At 49.2% G+C, this 25,407-nt stretch overlaps 1 protein-coding gene across 8 annotated transcripts in view; it reads left to right on the plus strand.

Moving 5' to 3' along the window:
* Positions 1 to 11,157: 11,157 nt before the first annotated feature.
* The window catches only part of ABLIM3 (actin binding LIM protein family member 3), a 108,571-nt gene continuing 94,321 nt past the window's right edge, over positions 11,158 to 25,407 (plus strand). For 3 of the 8 annotated variants that reach the window (XM_060634645.3, XM_060634646.3, XM_060634647.3), the window contains exons 1-2: positions 11,162 to 11,335; positions 11,692 to 11,791. In XM_060634645.3, coding sequence (XP_060490628.1) covers positions 11,779 to 11,791 — 13 coding nt within the window. In that variant the 5' untranslated portion in view covers positions 11,162 to 11,335; positions 11,692 to 11,778. Of the gene's footprint in view, positions 11,336 to 11,413; positions 11,792 to 25,407 lie in introns of those variants that run through there. The other 5 variants (XM_060634639.3, XM_060634641.3, XM_060634644.3 and 2 more) reach the window with 4 other exon arrangements.

Raw genomic sequence — 25,407 nt, forward strand, 5'->3', positions numbered from 1 at the left:
ACACACCACAGCACCAACCTCACATCCGTCTTCAACAATTCTGCCTAATGATAAAGTCTGGATGCTTCCAACCTACCCAGAACCACATTCCTATAGCGCTGAAGCAAACAAGCAGACAAACGTCACCCACACACTTACAAGCACAGTCAGCAAAAGTGAGACAGAACGTTTTAAACACATAGGTGAGCTCTTCTCAACTCTTAAAGTGTGTTTTAATACCATACACTGCTACTTTCCCAAACCTTAAAATGCAAACGAGCCCTTTGGGAATCTTACTAAAATGTAGATTCTGATACCGTAGGGCGGAGGGAGGGCCCAAGTTTTTGCGTGTCCTGGCAAGCTCCCAAGTGACCAGTGGCTGCTGGTCTATGGACCACACTTTAAGTAGTAAGGCCACAGCCCATGTCACCCAGGGCCAATGCTTTCCCTGGACGGAGGCCTCCAGTTAGCTTGAGATGGGGGAAATGGAGCTGCAAACCCCTTGGTTCCTTATCTTTCACTCTGAGCATCTCCCCACTGAGAGTAACTCTGGTGTTTAAAGACACATTTTGTTTATATACGGCCCTTAAAGCCTATCAGTTAACCTGAACCTAACCTGTAGAAACTATGATCCTATAATAGCTCCAGGCTTCCAAGTCATTCCAAGGACTATTTTAACTATTACGAGATTTGGGGGTCTGATCCTCTGATATGTGTGAGTCCCACATACGCAACACCACCATTGACTTACAGCAGAGAAAGAATTTTTGTGAGTGTTTTATTTTGTTTAGTTGTCACTCAGTTCCAGTGGTTCTCGACCAGGGGCAATTTTGCCTCCTGGGAACATTTGACGATAACCAGGGACCTTTCTGGTTGTCACAGCTGGCTACTGCATTCTGGTGGGCCAAGGTCAGAGATGCCGCTAGACATCCTACAGTGCACAGGACAGGCCCCGCAACCAAGAATGATCCCGCCCAAAATGTCAGTGGCACCAGGGTCAAGAAACCCGGCCCTATTCAATCCACTCACACTGATCCATATCTTCGGCAATCTATTGAATGATTATTTGAATATTGCCACAGATCAGGGGAAAGAAAAAGATGGCGGACAGCCTTTCATATTGGACCTTAGAGGTCTTGCTGTCTTGGTGCCTGAGGCATCCAGTGGTGGGCCTGCCTTCCAACTCTGGACAAGCTGGACAAGCTGGACAGAATGGATACGTCGTGGACAAGCTGGATGGAATGGACCAGTTACACAAAATCTCTCAGCTTTCACCCCCTCAGATGTCAAGTGACTGTTAGCCCCTGTAAGAGGACAGGGATGTTTCTATAGGGGGTCTCTCTTTGGGACAGCAAAGTATACACATCCTCCTTGCACAGAGGAGTGCTTGTGGGTTTACTGAAGGAATGAATGATACCTGACATGCTTATAACAATCTTTCTTTAGCACTCTGATGGTCACTCCTACTTTTTCAATCTGGATGAGAAATGTGAATGTTAGGGATTCCTATCACTAGCTGCACCTTGTCCTGGCAAAGCCAGACTTGCACTCCAGGATTTGCACAGCATCCTTCACTATGCGTGTACTGTCTTGGAAGTAGGAAAGGCTAGCGTCAGACAGCCTGGGTGCAAATCTTAGCTCCCCTACACGAGCTTGGACATTTGATTTACTCTCTCTAAGCCTCAGTTTCTCCATTTGAAATAATAAAGGGAATAACACTTCCTATCTCATGGGGCACTGGGAAGAATCAAAGTTAAGTGAGATGGTAACATGCCAAGCCCTTAGCGCAACGTCTGGCCCACAGCAAGCTGTCAGTAAAAGGGGGCTTTGTCATGCTTTTGGTCTCCAGCCTCCAAATCAAGGGCACCCGCTCAGTTCCCTGTCCAAACAGCAGTAGAGCAAGAGTACCAAAATCAGAACCTGGCCCCAGAGACCAGGCTGACCCAGCTCCTTTCTGCTGTGTGGAAAGTCAGGAGCTGACCCTCCCCACTCCCCACTCCATGTGCCTGAACAGAGGGGTTCTGAAACCAATATTCCCTACTCTTCTGCGTGCCGGCTTAGTCCTATTCAGAATACAGCCCGATGACTAGATACACAGCATTTTCATTCTGCTCAAAGGCCAAAGGACACCAATAAAGACATCAAAGCTCAAAATTGTTTGGAGAGCAAAGAAACAAATGAGGAGAGAAAAATGTAGTCTTTGATTCAATAATGAATTTTGCATCAAGGGCTCCAGATCACAGTTCACCAGAGACCATGCTGCCGCACGTTCTGCATTCCATTTTTTATGAGAAAGAGGAAAATGGCGGCGGGGGGGGGGGGTGGAGGGGACACACAAACCGATATTAAGGGCATATTAAAGAAAGGGTATTCAAGCATATATCTTGATTTGAGCATGTGGACCCAAACCATTTATATTTTATAGCATAGTAAAAGCTTGGAGCAGAAAAGGAGCATCCAGTCCAACCTCTTTGTCTTCTAGATGAGCAAACCGAAGCCTCTGGGCATTAAATAAGGGCCCCACATTTTCAGCCTCATAGCAACCGACTTAGGCAGGGGAGCCATGGGGCTTGTTCCTCCATCCACTCCTGCCTCACTCAAGGATTTGACTCTTGCCTGGAAGGGACTGGAAGGAAGCTTGGCATCCTTCTTCTCCCAGGGCACCATTCTCGCTGGGCTTGCGAAGCTCATGCATTCATTCGAGTACTCTTTACTGAGCACTTACGATATGCCAGACACCATTCTTGGTACTCGAACTACAGAGAAGGACCGGACAGGTGCTTGTCCCTAATGCACCTGCCTTCCAGGGGGCTACCCGGTCTGCAAAAGGGCACGACCCAGCTCTACAACAGAATTCTGGTGATGTTCCATGCTCCTGGGGGAAGTAACATAGCTTGTGTTAAGGGAGAGGGACTGGCGTTCGCTAGAGATGAGATCTGACCCCTGAGAAGTAGCCAGTCATGTGGAAGTCAGAGGGAACAGCGTTCTAGTTAAAAGGAACAGCAACCCCAAACACCCGAGGCAAGCAAGGGAGGCAGAGTGACCAGAAAGGAAGCCGGTGGGGCCAGAATAGAATGAACAAGAAGGTGGTAGGAGTGGAGCTGGGCTGGGAGCACTTGCCCCAGGACTCCAGGAGGTGGAAGCAAGACTGAGATTCGGACTGGAGTGTCCAGGCTCACAGTTGTTATAGTTCTGCATCAACTATGCTATGCAGACCCTTCTCTCATGTTGAGTCACCCACCGGGTCAGCTACAAGAGGACCCTGCCACACTGGGAGGACCCCGGCCATGCCGAGCTCACACTCAGGATATGGCATGGGGCAAGCCTCTAAAGGCCAAGGGAGCCCCCAAGACCAGATGGACCAGACAGCATGGAGACGGGAAGTGGACCCATCCCTCCCTAGTAGGCGCCATGACTCATACAAAGTTAGTCGGTCATGAATCAGTCCTGCCAGCCCAGAGGAAGGGCTCAATAGAGTCAGAGGCTAATTTTAAAAACCACTATTATTAATTTTTGATCCCACAAGAACTCATGAATACATTTTCCTTATTTAAAAAAATGAAATGAAACGAAACATGGTCCCTAAGGCTAGTGTCCCCTTAAGACTCCTCTCCTCCAGGGGCACCCAGGTGGTTCAGTCAGTTAGGCAACAGACTTCGGCTCAGGTCATGATCTCATGGTTCCTGAGCTCGAGCCCCACTTTGGGCGAACCCCGCTCCTCTCCCTCTCTCTCCCTCTCTGCCCTCATGGGATTCTCTCTCTCCCTCTCTCTCTGCCCCTCGCTCACTTGCACCTTCTCTCTCTCAAAAATTTTTTTTTAAAAAATTAAAAAAGAAAGACTCCTCTCTGCCAATCCTGGCCATCAGGTCAGTTCCCCAGCTCTCTCTCACCTGGACCTAAATACAGTTATTATTCCAGCCCATCTCATACGCCCTAAAATGCACTCCTAGGAAAGATAGTGTGGTTTCTATGTGTTCATTGGAATAACTGGTGGCACACTGTATATACTGGTCTGCAGCCTGTCCTTGTCCCCACCAGACAGTAGGTCTTGAGCAGCTCTCCAGGTTCTGACGCCAGCCCTCACCTCGCTTTGCTCATTCGCCGTGTCATATTCCTTAGTATGATACGTCGCTGTTCGCCTCCCTCTGAACTGGCATTTAAACTGTTTCCAGTTCCCTTTGTATCACAAAGACAATCACGCTGCAGTGAAATTTCCTCTCTGTCCACCCTGCGGGGATTCCTCTGTGATGGGGGGAGGACCCTACTCTTAGAGGCAATCCCCGAACGGAAGCAGAATCAGCTCTGGGAATGTCTAAGCACCTAGGGAGCATCTAGACTCCTTGCCTTACCATCACTGCCCTATTCCCTGGACGCCACTGGGACTCTGTAGAAGGAGGGACTTAGTTTCGATGGGCTCTAAATACTCTCCCAGTGGGGGCAACCTAAAACTCCCCCAATGCCAGGGAGTGAACAGTGGGACTTTCTCACAAGTAGAGGTGTGCTGCCGTTTCAGAGGTTATGAGGCACTGGCAGGAGGCCTGTGGATTTCAACGCCACTCCCAACAGTGCACTGTGCTTTAATGGCGTTCCTGGGGAAGTGACTAGTGCACACATACCGCGGACTTCTGTTTGCCCTTTACCAGGGCCTTCCTGGATATCAGGGGATATGATGTTACTTCCCACAAATTCTGTGTAAATAACTGAGCCGGAGTGGCTGATTTGTAATGAGATGAGGGGAAAATAATCACCACCTACTTTGCATAGACCGGAGTTCACAAAGCACACAGTTTCTCATTTCATCTCTGGAACTACCCTGAGATATACACAGGGAAGGGATAATTACAGTACGTATTATGATAATGTTTCATGGCAACTGTTATTCATTACAGCTGAGCAGATTCAGACAACAAGAATGAATTGGTTGCCCAAGGTCACATAGCGAGGAAGCGAGGGCAAACCCAAAACTCTGGTCTTCTGACTGCTAGTCCATTTCTCTGTACTTCCCAGCTGTGCCGCCGTGAAGACCCGCTTATAATTCTGAATGCCTAAGGGACAGGTGCCCCCTTGGCAGACTCTGCAGGATATAGTGGAAGACCATATTCAGAGATAGACTTCGGTCTTAAGGAGCCAAGTGAATCAAGAGGGAAGCAAGCCAAGTTCGGGGTAGGAGGGCAGGGCAGTTAATTCAACTGGACTCTGAGATGAGTAAGTCCGTGTTGTCCGAGAGAATTTTACTCCACCCATTAATTAAAGATACTCTCTGGGATACTTTGGCTAGCTGGTCATGCAGGGCCTCTCTAGGGAGGTAGCAATTAAGCAAAGACCTAGAGGAAGAGGAGCTTCCAGCTTTGCAAAGAAGCAGGGAAGAGCAAAGCAGGTGTAGGGAACAGCGTGTGCAAAGTTCCCAGATGGACAACCTCACAGCGAGGCTGGGGACCCCCTCTGCGGGGAGCCAAAGGGAGTGGGGGCAGGAGGTGAAGGGGGTCCCTTGATGACTGGCCTGGGCAGTCAGTGCTAGAGGAGCTCAAAGGATGGCTTCCAGGAGAAGACAGGACTTGAGGGCACCTTGAGGAAATGACTGGCGTCATTCAAGGGAGACACAGCAGGAGAGGGCACTACAAGCAGAACTGTAGGCAGAAGAGAAATGGTCAGTGAATAATGGGTAAGACTGTCTCTTAACTGTCAAACGGACGGAGGGGTTAGAAGGCTCACTGACATCCCATTGAGACGCCAATAAGGAAACTGAGCCCAGTGAAGCCTGGCCAAGGGAATGGCAGGGCTGAGTCCAGCTCCCAGATCTACCAGATTCCCACCCTCCCATCCGGAGCTGGCTCCACCCCAGCCTCTTCTGCTGGCAGGGCCACTGTCAGGAAGGAGGCCCGGGCTGTGGTCGGATGTGAGTAGAAGGCCTCAGCAGAACCCTGCGGTGGAACCGTCTGGCCAGAGCTCCCCCGCAGCCAGCACTGCAGCCCCCAATACTCTGATCTCAAAGCCAATTCCTTTGTTCCCGCCCCCCCCCCCCCAGAAGCTTCCCAAAGACCTGGGGGACACCTTTGATATTTTTTAAACATTTTTGCACAAAACAATGTAAGGAACCAGGGGAAAAGCACGGCTCCATCACCAAACTGTTTTGGCCAGAAAAATAGGCCCGTGTCCTGCCAATTCCGTTGCAGTTTGGGAGCTCCCCCCGGGGAGGAAAGGGGCGCGCACAGGGAGTCAGGTCCGGGAGCACCACGCAAAGCACCATTTCCTGGTGGGAAGTCTACTCTTTGCTCAGGGCCTAAGGCTCAGCACAAACTAGTGGTGCCCCTGGGGGATCAAAGGTCTCTGCACCAGCCTGGAACATGCTCAGATCTTCTGCCAAACTCCAACCATAGGTCACTCGGATACTTAGAGCCAAGAACACTAGAGTAAAAGATACCTCAGGACTCATCTGGTCCAATCCTCCACTTATAAAACTCAGGCCCAGAGAGCCACCTCCAAATCAGCCAGGTTCTTCCGAGGTAAACAACAGCAAAGTGTATGAGCATCTAATGATGCCTGACACAGTGTTAAGTCGTTATGCCTGTCATCGCTGCAGACGCTAACAGTGAAGTAGATAGCGTTATGACCCCTGCTTCACCCACAAAGAACCTAGCTAGCCTAAAGAGGTTAAGTCACTTGCCCAAGGTCACACAGCAAGGAAGAGTAGTCAGGACTCCAGTCCAGACCACTTTATCCCACGGCCCCAGGCCTCCTCAGAGCCCGCTGCATCAGGACTGTAAGCAAGATCTCTGACCTCCCAGCCTCATAGGGCATTTCCATCCCAGGTTCACTAATGCCAAACGTGGTCTTGACCATCTGCATTGGGCTCAGCTCTTCCACAAAGAAGCCTCTAGCCTCCCCACCTGCATCCGGTCCTGCCTCCGCCTGGACCTGTGACGTTCTTTTTTTAGTGCTGCACCCGCTCCTTCCCCACAACCCTCCGCCAAACCAGGATGGCTATTCCTGCTTCTTCAGCTCAGCTCGAATGTCACCTGTTGAGAGAGACACCCGTCTTTAATGTCTACTCCCAGCCCCTCTTCACGTACTTTACAGACTGCAATTATAAGTCTGTGTGTTTGTGTGTGTATTGTCACCCCTGTGTTTCTGGCAGGCACAGTTCCTGGAGCGGATAGACAATTAGAAGTTGTAAAGTGAAGGAACAACCGAATGAATGAACCAGAAAACGAAAGAATACCTTAGTTCTTCTTCGAATAAGTGCCTGCGCAGAAGCTTACCCATGTCCAAGTGATTTTGTTAAAACTACATAATCCAAAAAGTTACTTTGATCCAAGAGCCTGATAATTATGAGTGTGTATTCCCATGTCTTTTTCTCCGTCATATAGAGATATGTATATGTGGTACCTATATGGGATCCCATTTATGGAAAAATGATTTAACTATGTTATAGGATATGTATATTCTACATGTTCTATAGATTACATAACACATAGGTCCACCAATATACATCATCCTAAAAAAAAGTACAGAGTATATTTTTCTGCAATTTGCTTATTTCACCACATCCCCTGAACGTTCTCCCCCCCACCGTATATAGATCTGCCTCTTCTTGCTAACAACTACATATTGTTTTCGAAAAATAAAAATTAAAGTACTCACTCTTGGTGGGATACTCAAATAGTCTAAGAATGGCAAGTAGAAATCACTGGATCATAAGCACCTCTTCCCACCATTGCCACATCTCACAGGCCAGAAGGATGTGGTGTCCAGATAAGGGTGAGTGAGGGGGTATTCATGAATGGACAGGAGCACACAGCAGTGCGGTGAGAGGCACAGGCTCCCGTGCAGGAGGGAGATGTGGGGTGCAGCTGGATGAGAGCGAAAGAAGGGCAACTAGGAAGAAAAGTTGGGGAGCCTAAGGCTGGGTTCGTCAGGGAGAGCCTTGAGAGGGTCAGAATATGGGGAAGAAAGCTAGAAACCACCCCAGTCGGGGACCGGAAGTCGAAAGACAGAGGGGCTCTTGGAGCAGAAGAGAAGCATAATGGGGGAAGTTCTTCCATCCCACGAAGAAGGTGGACAATCTGTCTCCCAGTGGTTTTCCCACCTGGCTTTCCAACACCCAGGAGCCTTTGCCTGTTTCCGAGTGAGACGTGTTTATCTCCATTCTGGAGTCTCAAAGTTCAAAACAAACTTCCAAACAAAGGGACCCTCCGCTCTGCAGTTTTCGGCTTCATTCTCTTGCAAGGACAGAGCCAAGATTCTGCTTTCCTGATGACTTTCACAGCCAATTCCACCGGGAATCCCACCCCCAGCTTCCTTCTGCGTCTTTCCTGGCTGCCTCCGATTGTTGTGGACATCCTCACGGGTATAGTTTTTTTTTTTTTGTTTTTTTTTTTTAGCTTCTTTTAACTCTTTTCTTCCTATCTTTATAATGATGCAGGAAAAATAAGATTGTTTTCCCAACAGCAATTTGGGGCTGGTAGAGTGGACCAAAATTCTCTCCAAAGAGCTGGATTCATCAGCATATATTATTAAAAAGAACCTTAGACAAGAAGAACCAATCAGTCAAGCTCCCTGTAGTTGGAAAATTCTGAGACATATTTTCATGGCCATCACTCTATGGAAAAGCCCAACAGGTTTGCATAAGTAGAAAATGACAAGAATGTCTCTGAGGGCAGGTATAAGTGAGAGATATACTAAAACTCAGCACACGTCGTGTTCATTTGCTAAGCATTACACTGAGTATTTTAATACACACAATAATCCATGAGGTGGATACCATATTAATGTCCATTCTACAGATGAAGAATTTGAGGCTCATAGAGTATCTCACGCAAAGTCACATAGATACTAAATGACGGAGGTAGGACTGACAATCAGCCAGTCTGGAAATGGCTCCCAGACTCTTAACCAAGCCACCATTGGGTTTGCCTAATTCATGCTTTGCTAACTTAATTATTGTCTACCACCCCTCTTCCAAGTAGGAGTTATGCTCCAGGAGAGCAGGTCCTTGTCTGTCCTGTTGTATCCCCAGCAGCCAGCAGGGGGCCTAGCACAAAGTAGACACTCAATAAATGCCTACTGAGTGAATGAATTAATGAATGAATGTTATGGTTTTATTTGACGATATCCTGTTATCTGAAAATTTCTGAACATTGAGGCTTTGGGTGATAACTAAATATGTTTATTGAACAGTCCTATTAATTTTACCTATGTAACTTACCTGACCCTGCTCCTGGGGCGGGGGGGGGCGGAGGGGGGAGGGACAAAACTTTTCCAAGCATTAGAACCTAGCAAGTTACATGAAACTTAGGAATTGAATAAGGAATTCTAATCTGAAAATGTAAAGAGAAAGTACATGCAAATTTAAAGAGATCTTTTGGAATCGTGTATTTAGTAATCACTTTCTATGTCTTCAAAGCTGTTCCAGGCCCCTGGCTTTTTCAGTAGCAAAGGTGGTCTATGAACCACCTGGGATACTCATTTCAAACGCAGAGCAAGGAAACCAGGAAACTGGGAATCTGCATTTTGCGACCATCTCAGTTGGTCTGACGTAAACAGAACTTTGACGCCTGCTGCGAGGAAGTTAAGGTTATTCTCTGCCCTTGGAAAAAAACCCTAACAAGCTACCAAAATGTGTTTCAAAAACCGCTGACCCTTTGATTTATCTGATGATTCCTTAAGGACTGTGGCGTCTTGGGATCGTGAGCCATATCAATTTTTTTAGTCCTGTGTAAGGCAGGAATGTTGTATTTATCTGCAAGATACTCTTTCCCCAGTTTTGAACGGGTGGTCACCTACCGTTGCCCTGACATCCCGGACTCCTGTGCACTGATTCACTCTCACACGGAACCAAGCCAGGAGCGAGGGGAACTGGTCCAATTCCGCCGTGAGATGCTGCGTGTCCGAGGGCAGGTGGCTCAGCCTCGGTGACCGACTGTTTGCACGTCCATAAGCCTGGGGTGTGAGTGTTCCCCAGGTTTTGATTCTACACATGCTCAAACCAGAGTCATTCTATAGACAGGGATCAGGGAGTCTCCCAATCTTGTTTTTCTGTACTCAAAAGTCATGCTTCTGTGACCATGAATTAAGTTCAGAAGGTGACAGAAGTAGTCAGGGGACTGTGAGGAACCCCACCCCACGGCATTACTCACGACCAAAAAATCAGAATATAGGTTTCTGTAATCCACACCCGCAAGAACTAATTACAAAGATAATAATAATAATAATACTTTGGGCAAGAGTCAGTTGGCCATACAAAAACTGGGGGAACCAGTGAGGTTGAGCCGGGAGGCCACATACCTGCCTTTGCCACAGATGGGGAAGGACCTCAGGGTGGCGATTCCCAGACCTTCTGCTCTGAGGGCTGTACAATAGTAGATCCAGAAACGACCTGGGGCATTCTGTCAACAAATGTTTACTGAGACCTCCTATGTGCCAGGCAACGTTCTGGGGATGGGGGGGGCCCTGTGGTGAACCCACCTGACGAGAGCCATACTCTCAACGAGTTAAGATTCTAGTGGGGAAGGGAGATGATAAACAATTGCCCCAAATGAATCTCATAAAGGGGGAGGGAGGGACACATGTGAGGAGGCTGGTGGAACCCCTAATGTCCACCCACTCGGTCCAACTGCCACCTTACACGCGTGAGGAAAATGAGGCAGAAACAGCAGTGACCTGCTCAAGACCAGAGTCCACGGAGCTGGTTAGGAGTGGAGTTAGGAGACGCCTGGGTGGTTCAGGCGGTTAAGCGACCCACTTCAGCTCAGGTCAAGAGCTCACCGTTCGTGGGTTCGAGCCCCACGGCTGGCTCTGTGCTGACCAGCTCAGAGGCTGGAGCCTGCTTCGAATTCTATGTCTCCCTCTCTCTCTGCCCCTCCCCTGATCGCGTTCTGTCTCTTAAAACTAAATAAACATTTTTTTAAAAAATTAAGAAGCAGAGTTGGAAGTGAAAACTGTCTTCCTGCAAAACCCATCCTTTCTTCACGGCCCCTCCCAGTGACTGCTTTATTTCCCTAACACTGTCTCCGCATAGACCCCGGCACTGAGGGAGGGGAAAGAAGCGCTCAAGCACCCCTCGGCTGGCCCCAGGGTACAAGGGTCCCCTGCATCCCCCCCCCGCCATCACACCCCAAGACCCAGCGAGAAGCCCGGCGGGGCGGGGCCTGGCCACGCGCCGGCGCGTCCAGCAGGTGGCGGCAGCGAGCGGCCGCGCCCCCCGCGCTGCCACCCCGCGAGCCCGCATCATGGATGTCGAGCTCTCCTATTTCGCTTTGCTCGCCTTGGAATTCGAGACTCCAGACGAGGACCAGGATTCATGAGCCGGTCGCAGGGGCCCAGGCAGGGGCCTCTGGCTCCCGACGCTGGCCGAGAGGTGGGTCCCGGGGCGGTGGCTGCTCCCGAGGCCGGGCGGGGACGCGCTGCCCCCGCCCTGCCTCCCCGTGGTCCACACCCCCTTTGGGCTCCGGAGCCGCGGGGACGGAGTAGTCGGGGGTGCGCGCGGGCCGGCGCTGGCAGCCCCGCTCAGCCCGGCACTGGGGTCCGAGGGGCCGCAGGACGCGGCGCGCGTGCCCTCCCGCCGCCTCCTCCTCCCTGCTCTCACCTGCGCCCGTTAGCCCACTCGCCTTCAAGGCCAGTGGCTGCAGCCCAGTCCGCGAGGGTCGGACCGCAGAGGGAGAGAGAGCACCTGAGGATACAGAGCGGGCACTGGACTGCCTTTTCACCCCCCAGGTGATGAGTGAGGTCGGAAGATCGCAAGATTTAAAAAGCAACCGGGTCCTCCGTATTGAATGAAAGACCCAGTGCAAAGGCATCACCATGAACACGAGCAGTAAGTGGGTCCTCCTCTCCTTTGCCATGGGAACAGGGTGGGGGCGGGAGGTGCAGGAGCCTGCGCTCGGGCTGCCTGGAAGGAGGAAGGAAGCCTGCCATCGTGGTGGACACATGGCCCCCAGACTCCTTCGTGGTCCTTCCTGTGCTCCCCCCGGGAAGAGGGATCTGGATCTGGCTTTTCATGGTCATTTTGCTAATGTTTTACTGGCAGCAACACTTGCCTCTGCGGGGAAGGCTGCCTGTCTCCTTCTAGCAATGCCTGGGAAGGCCTAGGAAGCACTAACGAACGTGGCCATTGTCTGACTGTGGGGCTTCTGAGGAGACCTCCCTGCACACAGCTGGAAAGCCACGGAGGACCTGGCTTGTCCTGAAGCTGGGAGGAGCAGGGAGGCTGGCGCTGGGGCTGGTGCTGGGTGGATGTGGGCAGGCAGTGGGCTGGGAGCGAGCAGTTTGATAAACAAATCATCAGGAAGCCACCTCTGGGTCTAGAGATTGTGAAATATCCTGCTTCTGAGCCTGCAGCCCCACGGGCCGGGGGCTGATGGCTCCACACACCTACAAGCTGTGTGGCCATCCTGAGAAGAGACGAAAGGGACGAGCCCTTCGGCCGAGGTCTCTAACATGCTAGAGGCAAGGACTGCTTTGCAGAGACAGAACCAGACATTTTGCTGCTGGGCTGGGCCTCGGCTGCTGAGACACGCAGGCAGAAATGCAAGGAGGCCCAGTCGGTTTCTCTGAGTATAGTCCCTTTGACCGTGGGCACCCAGATGACCACCACCCTGGAGAGGAGGTCGGGGTTCAAATCCTCTCCCTCCTGCCTCCTCATCAGCTTAGCTTGTCCTTCTAGTGGTAGGTGGGATTGTTGAATCAGAAGACCCCTAGCAGCATTCAGTTCCCTGGTCTGTGACTTTCCCGTCTGTCTCCTCTCTGGATCCCAGATTGCTCAGTAAAACGAGAAGGGTTGAATCCAAATCTGTAAGTTTCCTCTGAAGACGCTAGAGCTGAACAGCAAGGCTAGAAAAATCAGTGCCTTCGGAGGCTGTGTCCAGACCAAACGCACGATTTCCCCACCCTCCCTCCATGTCAAGGCTGGTGGCGTGGAGGGGAGGAAAACAAAGCAACAGCCAGTGAGATGGAAATGAAATATATTTATTTACTATCTATTTGTATGACTCATCTCTCTGCTGTCTTTCTTTGTGTATTACATAGCTCTGCTAAGCAAGCAAGTGTGGCTGAACTCCCTCTGCCTCTTCCAGCCAAAGAATTTTGCCTCTTGATTTTCACAGTCTGGACTGGTGCTTTGGCTTTACCTCAGGAAAAGAGCAAAATTCTGTAGACCTGCTCACCTGAGTGGGCCACACGTTTGCATCGGCGTCCTTTCAGCCAAGATGTGAACGGCCTGTCACTTGTCACTAATCTCTAGGCGGGGGAAACGGATTTATGGGAGTCCTTTCTCACTAAATGATAGAAGAGAAAGATGGCTCATCTATTTTTCAAGAAACTGAGAGATAAGTTCACAAGCAGCTGGCCCTGCCCTTTTCTCTTGTCCCAGGAGCAACACCGAATGTTCCTAAAAGAAGGAAACAGGTTTTATTTAAAAAAAAAAAAAAAAAAAAAAAAACAACGAAATAACAACCAATACAGTTGAATACTGCAGAAGACGAAAACTAACAAAAATGCTATTCCAGCCTCTGTAAGTAGGGAGAGTGCGTTCATCTTCCAGGCGTAGTGGAAAATAAACAGAGTACAGTGACGTGGGGAGCCGTGGGGATCCCTAAGGTCCCTCCCCATAAGAAGAAGTGTTTCTCTAAGGGCTACCTGGGGAAACACTGTGGCCACTCATCTCAGGGCTCGGGGGCTGGGGTCCATCATCATCGAGGCTCCTCGCAAGCCTGAGAGGCCGCAAATGGAGAGAACAGAAGTCAGACCTCACGGAAGTGAAGGAGTGACAGGGTCACCAGGTTATAGGGACGGGGCGTTGGCAGAAGGTCGTTGAGGTGGCCCGATCTAAGCAAAAATGCTCTCCCCTTTGGGATGTGAAATTCTTACGTAATCCTCGTGCCTGAAATTGAACCTAAGAGAAAGTCTTACTCAGTTTTTCTTTCACTTCACGTACTGGGTCCTCATTCTCCACCAGTCGGTGTGCTAAGCCTCTCACCTGCATGGTCTCCCCAGCTCTCACCCCCAGCCCGTGAGATGGGTGTGTTTACTCCGGTTTTACCGGTGACGCCTCGTAGCTGATGTTCACTAACTCTTCAAGGCGTGCAGTTAGTGGTTGGATTATGAAAGGTATTTGGATGCATTGCATTTTGACAGGGTGCATCATGCCCGCTCAGTGGTTCAGATGTCACCGTTGAAGTGGGGCAAAGCATGAGATTATTACGAAGTTGTTATCTCGGCAGGAGGAGTGTGGGGCTGAGGTCTTGGGAGAGCATGTAAGAGCTGACAGAGCTCGGGCTCTGGGATCCGCTGGTCCCGGGGTTCTGGTCCTCCTCTTCCACTTCTCAGACGCGCGGTCTTCAGCATGGTTGTCGCCGCAAACTGGGGATGATGGGACCCACCTTGCGTGGAGTGGAGATAAATATTAACACGGCGTGTAAAATGCAGAGGGTGGTGCCGGGGCCGTAGCTGGCCTCAGGTCAGTGACGGCGCTGTCCTTGTCACCATGGTGGTCATTGTGGCCGTTGTCACTGTGGGCTCTGTGTCATTAGCAGGCGGGTCACTCACCCTCTCAGATGTCACACCGTTGTCATAAATCGAGGATACCAGAAGTGTGGTTTTGAGGATTGAGAGCGATCACGAGACAATGCTTTGTAAACACACGTGAAATTGTTTGTATTCGTGAGACACCCGTGGCTCAGATGGCAACACCAGGGGAGCGCTCCATCAGCGACTTCTCAGGGCGCTTCTAGTCTGATCACAACGCTTTCCTCCAAAAGCTAGCTGAGCGTTAGTACCCCACAGAGCAGGAATTTGAGACAAAGGGGTAATTTTGGAGGTGATGGAGTGAGGTGGTGGTACAGGCATGGGCGGAATGCCAACGGAACGTCCCGCTGATGCATGCTCTCTGTGCGCCTTCGCTCTGTTCCGTGAGAGCCTTGTCCGTCATCCCACACTCATCCACGTGACCACTGGCCACTTTTCTGAACCCACAGAGCAAGGAAGGCGCTGACCCCAACCCCATCACTTTCACACGGAGCCATGGAGGCACCCCCATCTAATCTGCATGTTGTTAGGCAACAGGAAATCTTTGGTTATTCCCTGTCAGTGTTGCCCATTCCCATGTCGGCCCCAGGAGCTCCCAAGCCCCTTGGTCCAAAACCAGGGGAAACTGAGTTTACCGCAGGTGCCAGAGGCCCTGAGCTCCAGAGTCGATTCTGGGTGCCACAAAATGCCGTTCTCCTCACATGGGTCAGAACCCCCAGAGCTCCTGAAAACTATGGCTTGTCGTCGGCATAAAACTCAGCACCGGCCCATCCTCCAGGTTGGGGAGCGTCATGCACACCATGTACGGTCGGGCCGAGAACCACCCTCCTTTGCCTCATCGGCTTTTCCTGTCCTCTGACCCTTGCCTTGGTCTCCATCATGGATTGGAGTCGCTGTTTTGGAGTAGACTGTTTTGCTAAAGAGACCATTGAGGGGTTATATCACCCCCACAAAGGTACCAGGAGGTAAGCAAACACCATCCTGGGGCTGTAAGAACCTGAGCTTTGGGGTAAGGGTCCCTGAGTTCAGTTGTAAGATCTGTGGTGCACTGTGTCTGTGATCTTGAACTGGAGAGCTCACGTCTCTGAGCCTAAATTTTATCACGTATGGAACGTGAGCGATCACGCCAAAGTGCAGGGTTGTGGTGAGGATTAAGTGAAATCACGTGAGAAACTCGCTGGCATCGGGTCCCAGGGGATGGAGTTGAAGCTGAAGTTGAATTGGCCATTGAGCGGAGCCAGGTTCTAGAATGACAGTATCTTAAGAACCCAACCCTCTGGTTGGAAATGAGCATGCTGTGCCGCTGTTGTAGCTAGCATTAGGTTCTGTTCATAGGAAAGCCATAGCTTCCTGAAGGAAGGCTTCGGAAAGATTATTAACCCAGTGTTGTATATGGCATGGGTTGAAAATTCAAGACAGGAAGTTGGGATCCTAGCTGAGAGACAACTACCCAGGTTCAGAAAAGGTCTGAGGGCCAGGAGTTTGGGGGTTGCAAGGGAAAAGGTATTTTAGAAAATAAAATCTACATGGCCTAGCACCTGTTGGATTATAGGGTAAAAACGAAGGGGAGGAAACTATCAGTTAGGGTCCTGGCAGGGAACAGATGGGCAGGTTGAAGGGAGCGAAATAGGAGCCTTTGCAAGTGTGTGAGAAGCATGCAGAGAAGCGAACAAGAAGCCAGGACAGCCAAGTTCTAGAAGGCTGGTAACTGCCTGACCTCTCTCTCCTCCCTGCCTCCATCTCCTACTACGCTCCCCGTTGGCCCAATCCAACCAGGGGCCAGAGGGCAAGGAAGGCGGTTGACGGGCCCATAATATTCAGCCTCGCAGGGCACAGTGCTGAGGAGAGAAGGCAGCAGAGTGGGTGTGGAGAGGCCTGGGAGCTGAAAATTGAAGACATCCAGCGAAAGACGCAAGCTCTGCCAGGTCAAGAGCTCCAGGAATTCTTTAGGAACAGTCTCCATTACAAACGCAAACTTGGCGGGACACCCTCTAGAGAGATCTTAAATTCGCCAAATTTAGATAAAGTAGAAATGACTCTATACTTTATAAAGATGGAGATTTTTTTTTTTCTTTAAACCATGCTTCCCAAGTGAATGAAGCAGTTGTCAACAAATGATTACTTGAGGCTGGGCGGGGGTGTTGGGGGAATAACATAAGGAACCGTTTAAAAACCATCCAAAATGAGTATAACACACCTCTGAAAATCGCAATGTGATTTCAAGAGTATTTGTGTTGCCTAAAGGAAGTGATATCAGTTCTGAGCTCCAGTTTTCCTATCTGGCAAAGGCTTTATCTTGCTGAGATATCATCTGCTGTGGTGAACGGTCCACAGCTGGCTGAGCTCCAACGGTAGCCAGATTCCATTGTAAAAGAACAGAAAACAACCAGAAGTGTGGAAGCACCTCTGACTTTTTGAATATTTCACCAGTTAAGTTGTTCTCCTTTAGTTCTTAAGGGCACAGACTGGAAATTGCCCCCTACTTGCTGTGTGTTCTTGAGCAAGTCACTTACCTTCTCTGTACCTCACTCACTTCCTCATCTGACCACACGAGACCTAAAAATAGTGCCTCTTTCATAGAGTTATTATGAAGAACATGTAAGTTAATAGTTGTGAATTGCTTGAAACACTACAAGTGTTTATAAAATGAATAAAACCAGTGGATATTCGTTTGCTAGACTTGCCACAACAAAGTACCACAGAGCGAGTGGCTTAAACAACAGGAGTTTATTGTCTTACAGTTCTAGAGGCTAGAAATCCAAAATCAGGGCGTCGGCAAGATTGAGTCCCTCTGAGGGCCGTGGAAACAATCTGTTCCAGCCTCTGTCCTTGGTGGTGAATGGCCGTCTTCTACCTGTGTCCCTTCACATCATCTTTCCTCTGTGTGTCTCCAAATTTCCCCTTTTGATAAGGACACAAGTCATATTGGATGGGGGCCCATTCTAATGACCTCATTTTAACTTGGGTCCCTTTGTAAAGATCATATCTCCAGATAAGGTCACATTCTGGGAAGAGAGGGTTAGGACTCTACAACATAGGAATTCAATCCGTAACACAGTATTTGTTACAAAAATGACCCCCTCCAGGAGAAGACTTTTCTGTGGGTTGGTTTCCCTTGAATATCAGCTACCCCCTACCCTCTCCGCACCCCCCCGCCCCGCGCTAGTGGAAGATGCTGACCTCTGACCAGCAGGGATAGAGCCTCTCCCTGAGCACTTGAAGGGTAGGAGGTCCCCAGAAGGGAGGACCGTGGAGGCCTAGAATTCCACACTCAGTCTGTCTGAAGAAAACACACTCCCCACTCCATCCTCTCTCTGGGTCATTATGCAAAAGTGTAGCATCTCAGTGGTGTAACAGAATTTATAGTCACGATACTGGTTTTCAATCTGCCTAGTTCCTGGGAATGTCCAACATGGGGAATAAGAATTGGATTGCTCGTTTGTTCACTCAACAGATATTTACTGACCACCAACCCTGCACCAGGCATGATGTGGGGGGACACAGTAGTAAATATAACAGCCATGGCTCCTGCCTTCGTGGGTCATGCAGGCCCTGAAAAATGGGCCATCCGGTGGCCAGCGTGATGGGACATGTTTTATTTGCCCTTCCTCAGGTTTTCAATGAACTTGAATTCTTTGCCAACGTTGGGAAACTGGGAAATCGAGATATCAAATCTGGGATTCCTAGCTCCTCTTGAAAAAGGCAGAGAGGGGAAGGTCTCCATCCCTGCCCCTATTTTCCTACATGACACTCGTCAGTAGGATCGCCTGGTTTTAGTGGGGCAGGTACGGGTCTCTAGGGTAGAGCCCAGTTGCCACTGCTTTGTCTCAAACTACACAAGGACAGCCTTGTACTTTTATGCTCCCTCGCCCCTGTGCACATTTTAGTTTTTAAACCCCAGTCTAGTAGATGATCAATACAACATTAAACACAGAGAAGTGTCTCTTCACACAGAGATGCCAAGACGGCAACATATCCACTAATTTTTCCCGGAGAAAGCTTGATCTAGAGTTAGCAACTGATTAACACCGCCATGCTGTTAAAGTCCCCTTGGAATGAGCAAACTCCTGTCGCACAAATAAGGATTTCCTCAGCTGACCCATTCCCAGAAGGGTGATATCATATCCTGTCCGATACAGTTGGGCAAACATGTCCTGCCCCCATCTCCTAGAGGTCACTTTTGTTTCCAGGGGAACTTAATAGTAGGGGGTAGGGCACAGACCGAAGGAAGGCAATTCTGGATAACCCATCCCAGCTCTGGGTCCTTTTTCCAGACCAAAGGAAGGTACCGTGAAAGGCTGAACTATTCCAGAGATTGTTCTGACATATGGGACCAGCCTGGTCCTTTTGAGGAGATCTGGTCAACAGCATGAGTTCTGTGTCAGTAAGGTCAGTTTATATACCCACCCAGCTAAGGAGTAATTGCCAGAAGGTGATCGCTGAACTTGACCTCATGTAGCATTCATCCCATATGGCTATTCAAGACTTCTCCTCTGTCATTACAAGGTTCTCCTGCTTGAGAAACAAAGGTGAGTAAGTGGATAATGCCAACATAATTTCTTCAGTGGAGAGCAAATTTTTCTTCATTCTTCTAGAAGGAATAAGGTAGCAAATAATTCATAGAAAGCAAAGCACAATGTATAACATATCATAGGTGCTCCAAAGATATTTGATGAATTCATTTATTAATGAAAAGCCTGCTCTTTTTTCTTGATGATAAAGAGCTCTCTACTAAGTTCTGGGTTCATCTTTTGGACCGTCTGCTAAGTTGCCCACTTGGACGTTCCCAGGCACTTCAAACTCAGCCTAAAATTTAATAAATTTATTCTCTTTAAAAGAAAAAATAGAGAAAAACTACTTCAACTCTAGAAAATAGTTGATCGCTAGAAGAGTCACCTAAGTGAGTCATTAAAAAGTAGTCCTCGTTGGGGCACCTGGGTGACTCAGTGGGTTGAATGTCCTACTTTGGCTCAAATGATGATCCCACAGCACACGAGTTCGAGCCCTGCATCCGTTTCTGCTCTGACAGCCCGGAGCCTCCCTCGGGTTCTGCATTTCCCTCTCCTCACGCTCCCGTGTTCAGTCTGTGTCCACGTCTGGTCACTCCTACCTCCCAAGCCTGGCTGGACCTCTTCCATTCCTCAGCTACCATCACTTCCCTCTGTTTACGACACGAAGTATGGCAGCCACTGGAGTAAAAGGTTGGAGGAGGGGAGGAGGGGATCTCAAGTTCAGTAGGAGGCAGTGGGGCAATGTGGGCTGCCGGATGACACGATTCCAGGCTGCATGGACAGGAGGAGATCGTAGCATCGCTCTGCAGAACCCCGATGAGGCTGTGTCTGAAGCATGGTATTCAGGCAGACAGTGATCAACCAGAGCGTGCCCAGGAAAGGGTGGCCAGAAGGGTAGAGAGAGAGCATTGAAGGGGCAGTGGGGAGGTGTCAGAGTCAGCCCCACGCATCTGCTTTGTGTCTCTCAGAGAGGATGAATGACCCCTTGATGATTTCACACAGTGCTACGGGGATGTGCCCTGCAACCCAGAAGTCCCTAGCCTCTTTACTAAGTTTATCACCAGCCTGACGAGGGGTCCAGACAGGCTATGCTTTGCTGTCCCATCGCTCCCAGTGCCGTGGTTACGGCCCTGTGCTCCTGCAACAGCCCCCACACCCTCTCTTGGCAGAATTCCACTCTCTGCTGCCTGTATCCTTTCCAAACCTTCTTCCTCGCATCTGCTTAATTTTGTGCAGAGCGCAGGTCTTTCTCCATGAGCTGTTATCTCTTGCCCTCACCAGCACCAGCAGGGGCAATGGAGTGACTGCTTTGCAATAGTCTGTCTAATGACACAGTTGATCTATTTTAAGCACCTGAAGCACACCCCACTGCTGCCAATCTTCCCTCAGCAAGCTGCTCTCAGCATGCTGGAGCAGAGGCAGCCTGAGGTCTGTTCCTGCTTTTTGAGATCTGGGGAAACAGCCCAGGGATCCGGACCCTGCCCGTCCAAAGATGATCTAAGGCAACTGTAAAATTAGATATTTTTACGGTCAGCATGAGTTATTCTGGAAGCAGAAATGCCTGTGATGCTAGGATTATATGGGGCAGGAACCTCAAGTGAACAAAAATCCATCTTTCGAGGGACAGACACAGAGCCTGTGCCCTTCGCATGTAGAGAGGAGAGACCTGGGAGGCAGCATTTCAGGAACAAAGAGAAGCCCAACCCCCATCAGAGATCTCTTAGGCCCCCACCACGTTTTTCTCCTCCTCCTAATCAAGAGACATTCTTTTCCAACTAGAGGCTGAGTGCAAATGTTTTACGTATACGAGTTATTTAATCCTTGCAACAATCCTACGTGGGTCTTCTCTGTATGGTAAACCTAAGACACTCCCTGTGTTATGCTGGCTCTCACCATCCTTCACAGAACTCACCGCAGTCTGTAACAGTTTCATCCATTCGCATGTGTACTTTGTTTCTGTCTCTTACTGTCTTTGGACTGTAAACCACATGATGACTAGGTGACAGGCCTGTCTGTTTTGTTCACTTGCCGGGTCCTCCAGACTCATCACAGTGCTTGACCCAGAGTGACGATAGCTAACGTGAGCATTTACTGTGGACCAGGCACTGTGCTAACTAAACTCTTCACGGACAGAAACTTACTTTACAACTTTGATTGAAAGTTATAGGAGGGGCGCCTGAGTGGCTCAGTCGGTTAAGCGTCCGACTTCGGCTCAGGTCATGATCTCGCGGTTCGTGGGTTCGAGCCCCGCATCGGGCTCTGTGCTGACAGCTCGGAGCCTGGAACCTGCTTCAGATTCTGTGTCTCCCTCTCTCTCTGCCCCTCCCCCACTTGCACTCTGTCTCTCCCTGTCTCAAAAATGAATAAACATTTTAAAAAATTTAAAAAAAAAAAGAAAAAAAAAGAAGAAAGTTTAGGGAAATAGGTAGTAATAGTACCCTCATTTTCCAGAGGAGGGAATTAGAGCCCAAGGACCGAGTCATTGGCCCCAAATCTCACATTTAATAAGCAATGATGAAAAAATGCTCAACATCACTAATCATTAGGGAAATGCAAACCAAAACCACAATGAGAGGACGCCTGGGTGGCTCAGTCGGTTAGGCATCCAACTTCGACTCAGGTCATGATCTCAGGGTCTGTGGGTTCGAGCCCCGCATCGGGTTCTGTGCTGACAGCTCAGAGCCTGGAGCCTGTTTCAGATTCTGTGTCTCCCTCTCTCTCTCTGCCCCTCCCCAATGCGCACACACAGTCTCTCTCTCAAAAATAAACATTTAAAATTTTTTTTTTAAAACACACAATGAGAGAACACCTCACACCCGTCAGAATGGCTTGTATCAAAAAGACAAAGAATAACAAGTGTTGGTGAGGATGTGGAGGAACAAGAACCCTTGTGCACCGGTGGTGGGAAAGTGGATTGGTGCAGCCACTGTGGAAAACAGGGTGGAGGTTTCTCAGAAATTAAAAATAGAACTACCATTTGATCCAGTAATTCCACTTCTGGGTATTTACCCAACGAAAATGAAAACACTAATTTGAAAAGATACATGCACCCCTGTGTTTATGGCAGCGTTATTTACAATGGCCAAGATATGGAAGCAGCCTAAGTGTCCACTGTTAGATGAGTGGATAAAAAAGGTGTGAGATATATACATCCACAATGGAATATTACTCAACCTCAAAAAAGAATGTGATCTTGTCATTTGCAACAGCATAGATGGACCTAGAAGGTATCATGCTAAGTGAAATAAGTAAGACAGAGAAAGACAAATACTGTATGATTTCACTCCTAGGTGGAATCTAAAAAAAAAAAAAAACAGAAACAAGCATTAAAAAAGCAGAAACAGTCCCATAAATACAAAGAATATACAGGTGGTTGACAGAGGGAACGGGAAGCGGGTAGGGGCAAAATGAGTGAAGGGGCGTGGGAGACACAGGCTTCCAGTTACGGAATGAGTAAGTCACAGGAATGAAAGGCACAGCAGGGGGAATATAGTCAGTGATATTGTGATAGCATTAGCTACACTTGGGGTGAGCATAGCATAATCTATAGAGAAGTTGAATCACTATGTTGTACAGCTGAAACCGATATGACATTGTGTGTCGACTCTAATAAGAAAATAATCATAAGTAATGAAACCTTGAGCGAATATGCAAATGGATGAATTGAACAAGGAATATTTAATTCTCCCCTTTTTCATGAAAGGGAAATGAGGTTCAACGTGAAGACACCTGGCCACCCTCACGTGAGCTAGGAGGTATAGGGCAGGTGTCTAGAACCATGTCCATCTGACCCTGATCTCCTTTCCCTCCTTCCTGCTTCCTCCTTTTCACCATCTTTCCCCATTTTACACTAACGAGCATCACAGGGGGAAGGTGTGGGTTGGGGTCGCTGATCCTACAGTCAGTCTCCTGTTAGATGCCTAGCCCTGCTGTCCCATTCACTGGGGCAATGACACAAATCCCTGCTCTGGGTAGAGCAGCATGCCAGGCCTTGTGGTGTGGGAGAACAGGACAGAGAGCATGACCTCGGATCGCCTCCTTCCAGTGTCACCGTAGGGTGGACACAAGTATGTGACTGAAATACTAGAGAAGCCATCATGGGTGTTGAGGGAGAAGGAAAGAGTGAAGGAGAAGACAGGCCAGATTCCTTTGGAAGACTTGGGACATCCTTTGTCTAGAAGACCTTGGGAAGTGAATACACTTCTGTTGGGTAGAGTATAAGGGAAAGTTGGGGCATTCCAGATGGGCTTCCGCAATCCTTCTCCAGCATGAATTCCACAGTCCGTGTTGCACAATGTCTGTGTCCTGGGCCCTTGGCTGGGGTGGGGACGAAATAAATAGATGCAGAGTGTTCCAGGAAATGTCAGGAAAGTCCAGTTGGTCTGTACTCTGTAGAGTATGACTAGGTGGCCAGAGAGGAAATAAGCCTGGGCAGTTGGTGAGGATCAGATTTTTGCGAGTTTTAAATGCCAGTCTAGAGGGTGTTTGTTACAGTCTATGGCCAATGAGGAGCTGTGGGAGGTTCTGAGCCAAGCAGTGACCTGACCAGAGCTGTGCATTATTTAGAACTATCCCCTCAGCAACACATACCTGATGGACGGGAGAGCCCACGGGCAGTGAGAGGCAGGCTAAGCTCAGTGGTGCCGGGTGAGTGGATGGCAGGGGAGGCGCGAGGTACAGAGAGCCCGCTGTGCATTACTGCTCTGATGCCCACAGGTAGACCTGTTATCTGATTCTGATTTCTGGGACTGGGAACTGATACTTTGAAAACTAGGTTACTAACCAAATCCAGCCGCCTAGATAGTGTATTTGATAAACACCTGAGCTGTAGAGTCAGACTACCTGGGTTCACATTCCAGCTCGGCCACTCGCTAGCCATGCAGGCTTCAGTGCCTTGCTTTGTCCCCAAAGTTGCAGTTTTGTCTCCAGATGGAATATTGGGGTAATGCTTAGCGAGGGAATGGAGGTATGATGCTTAACACAGCGCCCGGCACACGAAAACGCCCGGTAATGATTAATAGTGGTAAAGGGATGAACTCCATTTGAATGTGTGGGGGAAACCTCTTTTAAATACACAAAGTAATTGGGGCACCTGGGTGGCTCAGTTGGCCAAGCGTCTGACTTTGGCTCAGGTCATGATCTCATGGTTCATGAGTTTGAGCCCCACATCGGGCTCTCTGCTGTCAGCACAGAGCCTTGTTCAGATCCTCTGCGCCCCCCCTTCTGCCCCTCCCACTCATTCTCTCTCATAAATAAACAAACAAATCAATAAACGCAAATTAATCGACACATAGTGTCGTTACGATACAGTTCGCCTCTTCGTCATCCCATCGCGAAAGGGGAGCAAAGGTATGGATTGATAACCCAGGGCTCTGTTTGGCTGACATTAAGCAATGCTTTATTATACGTCCGACTACATTCTAAACTTTCCTCAAATGGTCTCTTTTGATCCTAGGCTTGAGTCAGAAATAAAATTAGTGCTGTAGAGGATAATACTAATTGAGTAGGGAGCATGTCATACTAGACCAGGGGTTGACGCCTTTTTCTGTAATGGGCTAGGTAGTAAATATTTTGGATTCTGTAGGCCATACAGTCTCTGTGGCATGAAAGCAGCCCCCAGACAATGCATAATCAAATGGGTGAGGCTTCCGTCCAATCAGAATGTATTTACAAAACTAGAGGCGCCCGGGTGGCTCAGTCGGTTAAGCAGCCGACTTCGGCTCAGGTCATGATCTCACAGTTCGTGAGTTCGAGCCCCGCGTCGCGCTCTGTGCTGACAGCTCAGAGCCCGGAGCCTCCTCCGGATTCTGTGTCTCCCTGTCTCTCTGCCCCTCCCCTGCTCGCACTCTGTGTCTCTTTTTCTCTCTGAAAAATAAATAAACATTAAAAAAATTTTTTTAAAGTATTTACCAGAATGAAAGTGGAGAGCGACTTAACCCCCAAGCCAGAGTTGGCTGACCCCGATGCTACATAATCTCCACCGTCTCTTCCAGCGTTGACATTACACTACAACAGTGACACCGAAATGCCTAGTCCTTAGCTCGTTGTTGTAACTACAAGGGGAATTTACTTCGAATATGATACACAAGATGCACTGGAAAGATTGACACAGAAAGGCCTCTACAAAGTTGTCTCCAGTCTTTGTGCCGTCGTCTTCAGCACACCCCATAATTCACACTCTCCCCAAGGGACCACTTAATGCCAGGCTGCTCAGACTGCCCTGGGATCTGTTCAGTAGCCGGCTCTTGGGCTATAGAGAACGATACTGGGAAAAGACACACAGGGTGGTACTCCACACCCCTGCTTCCTGTCCAGAACGGAGTCTCTTCCTGCTTTGCTCCCCGTTCACTTTTCCTACTCAATGCCCCCATTCCCTTGTAAGGAAATACCATAGCCA

Source organism: Panthera onca, chromosome A1 (genome assembly GCF_046562875.1).
Source record: "Panthera onca isolate mPanOnc1 chromosome A1, mPanOnc1 haplotype 2, whole genome shotgun sequence".
Lineage (NCBI taxonomy): Eukaryota > Metazoa > Chordata > Mammalia > Carnivora > Felidae > Panthera > Panthera onca.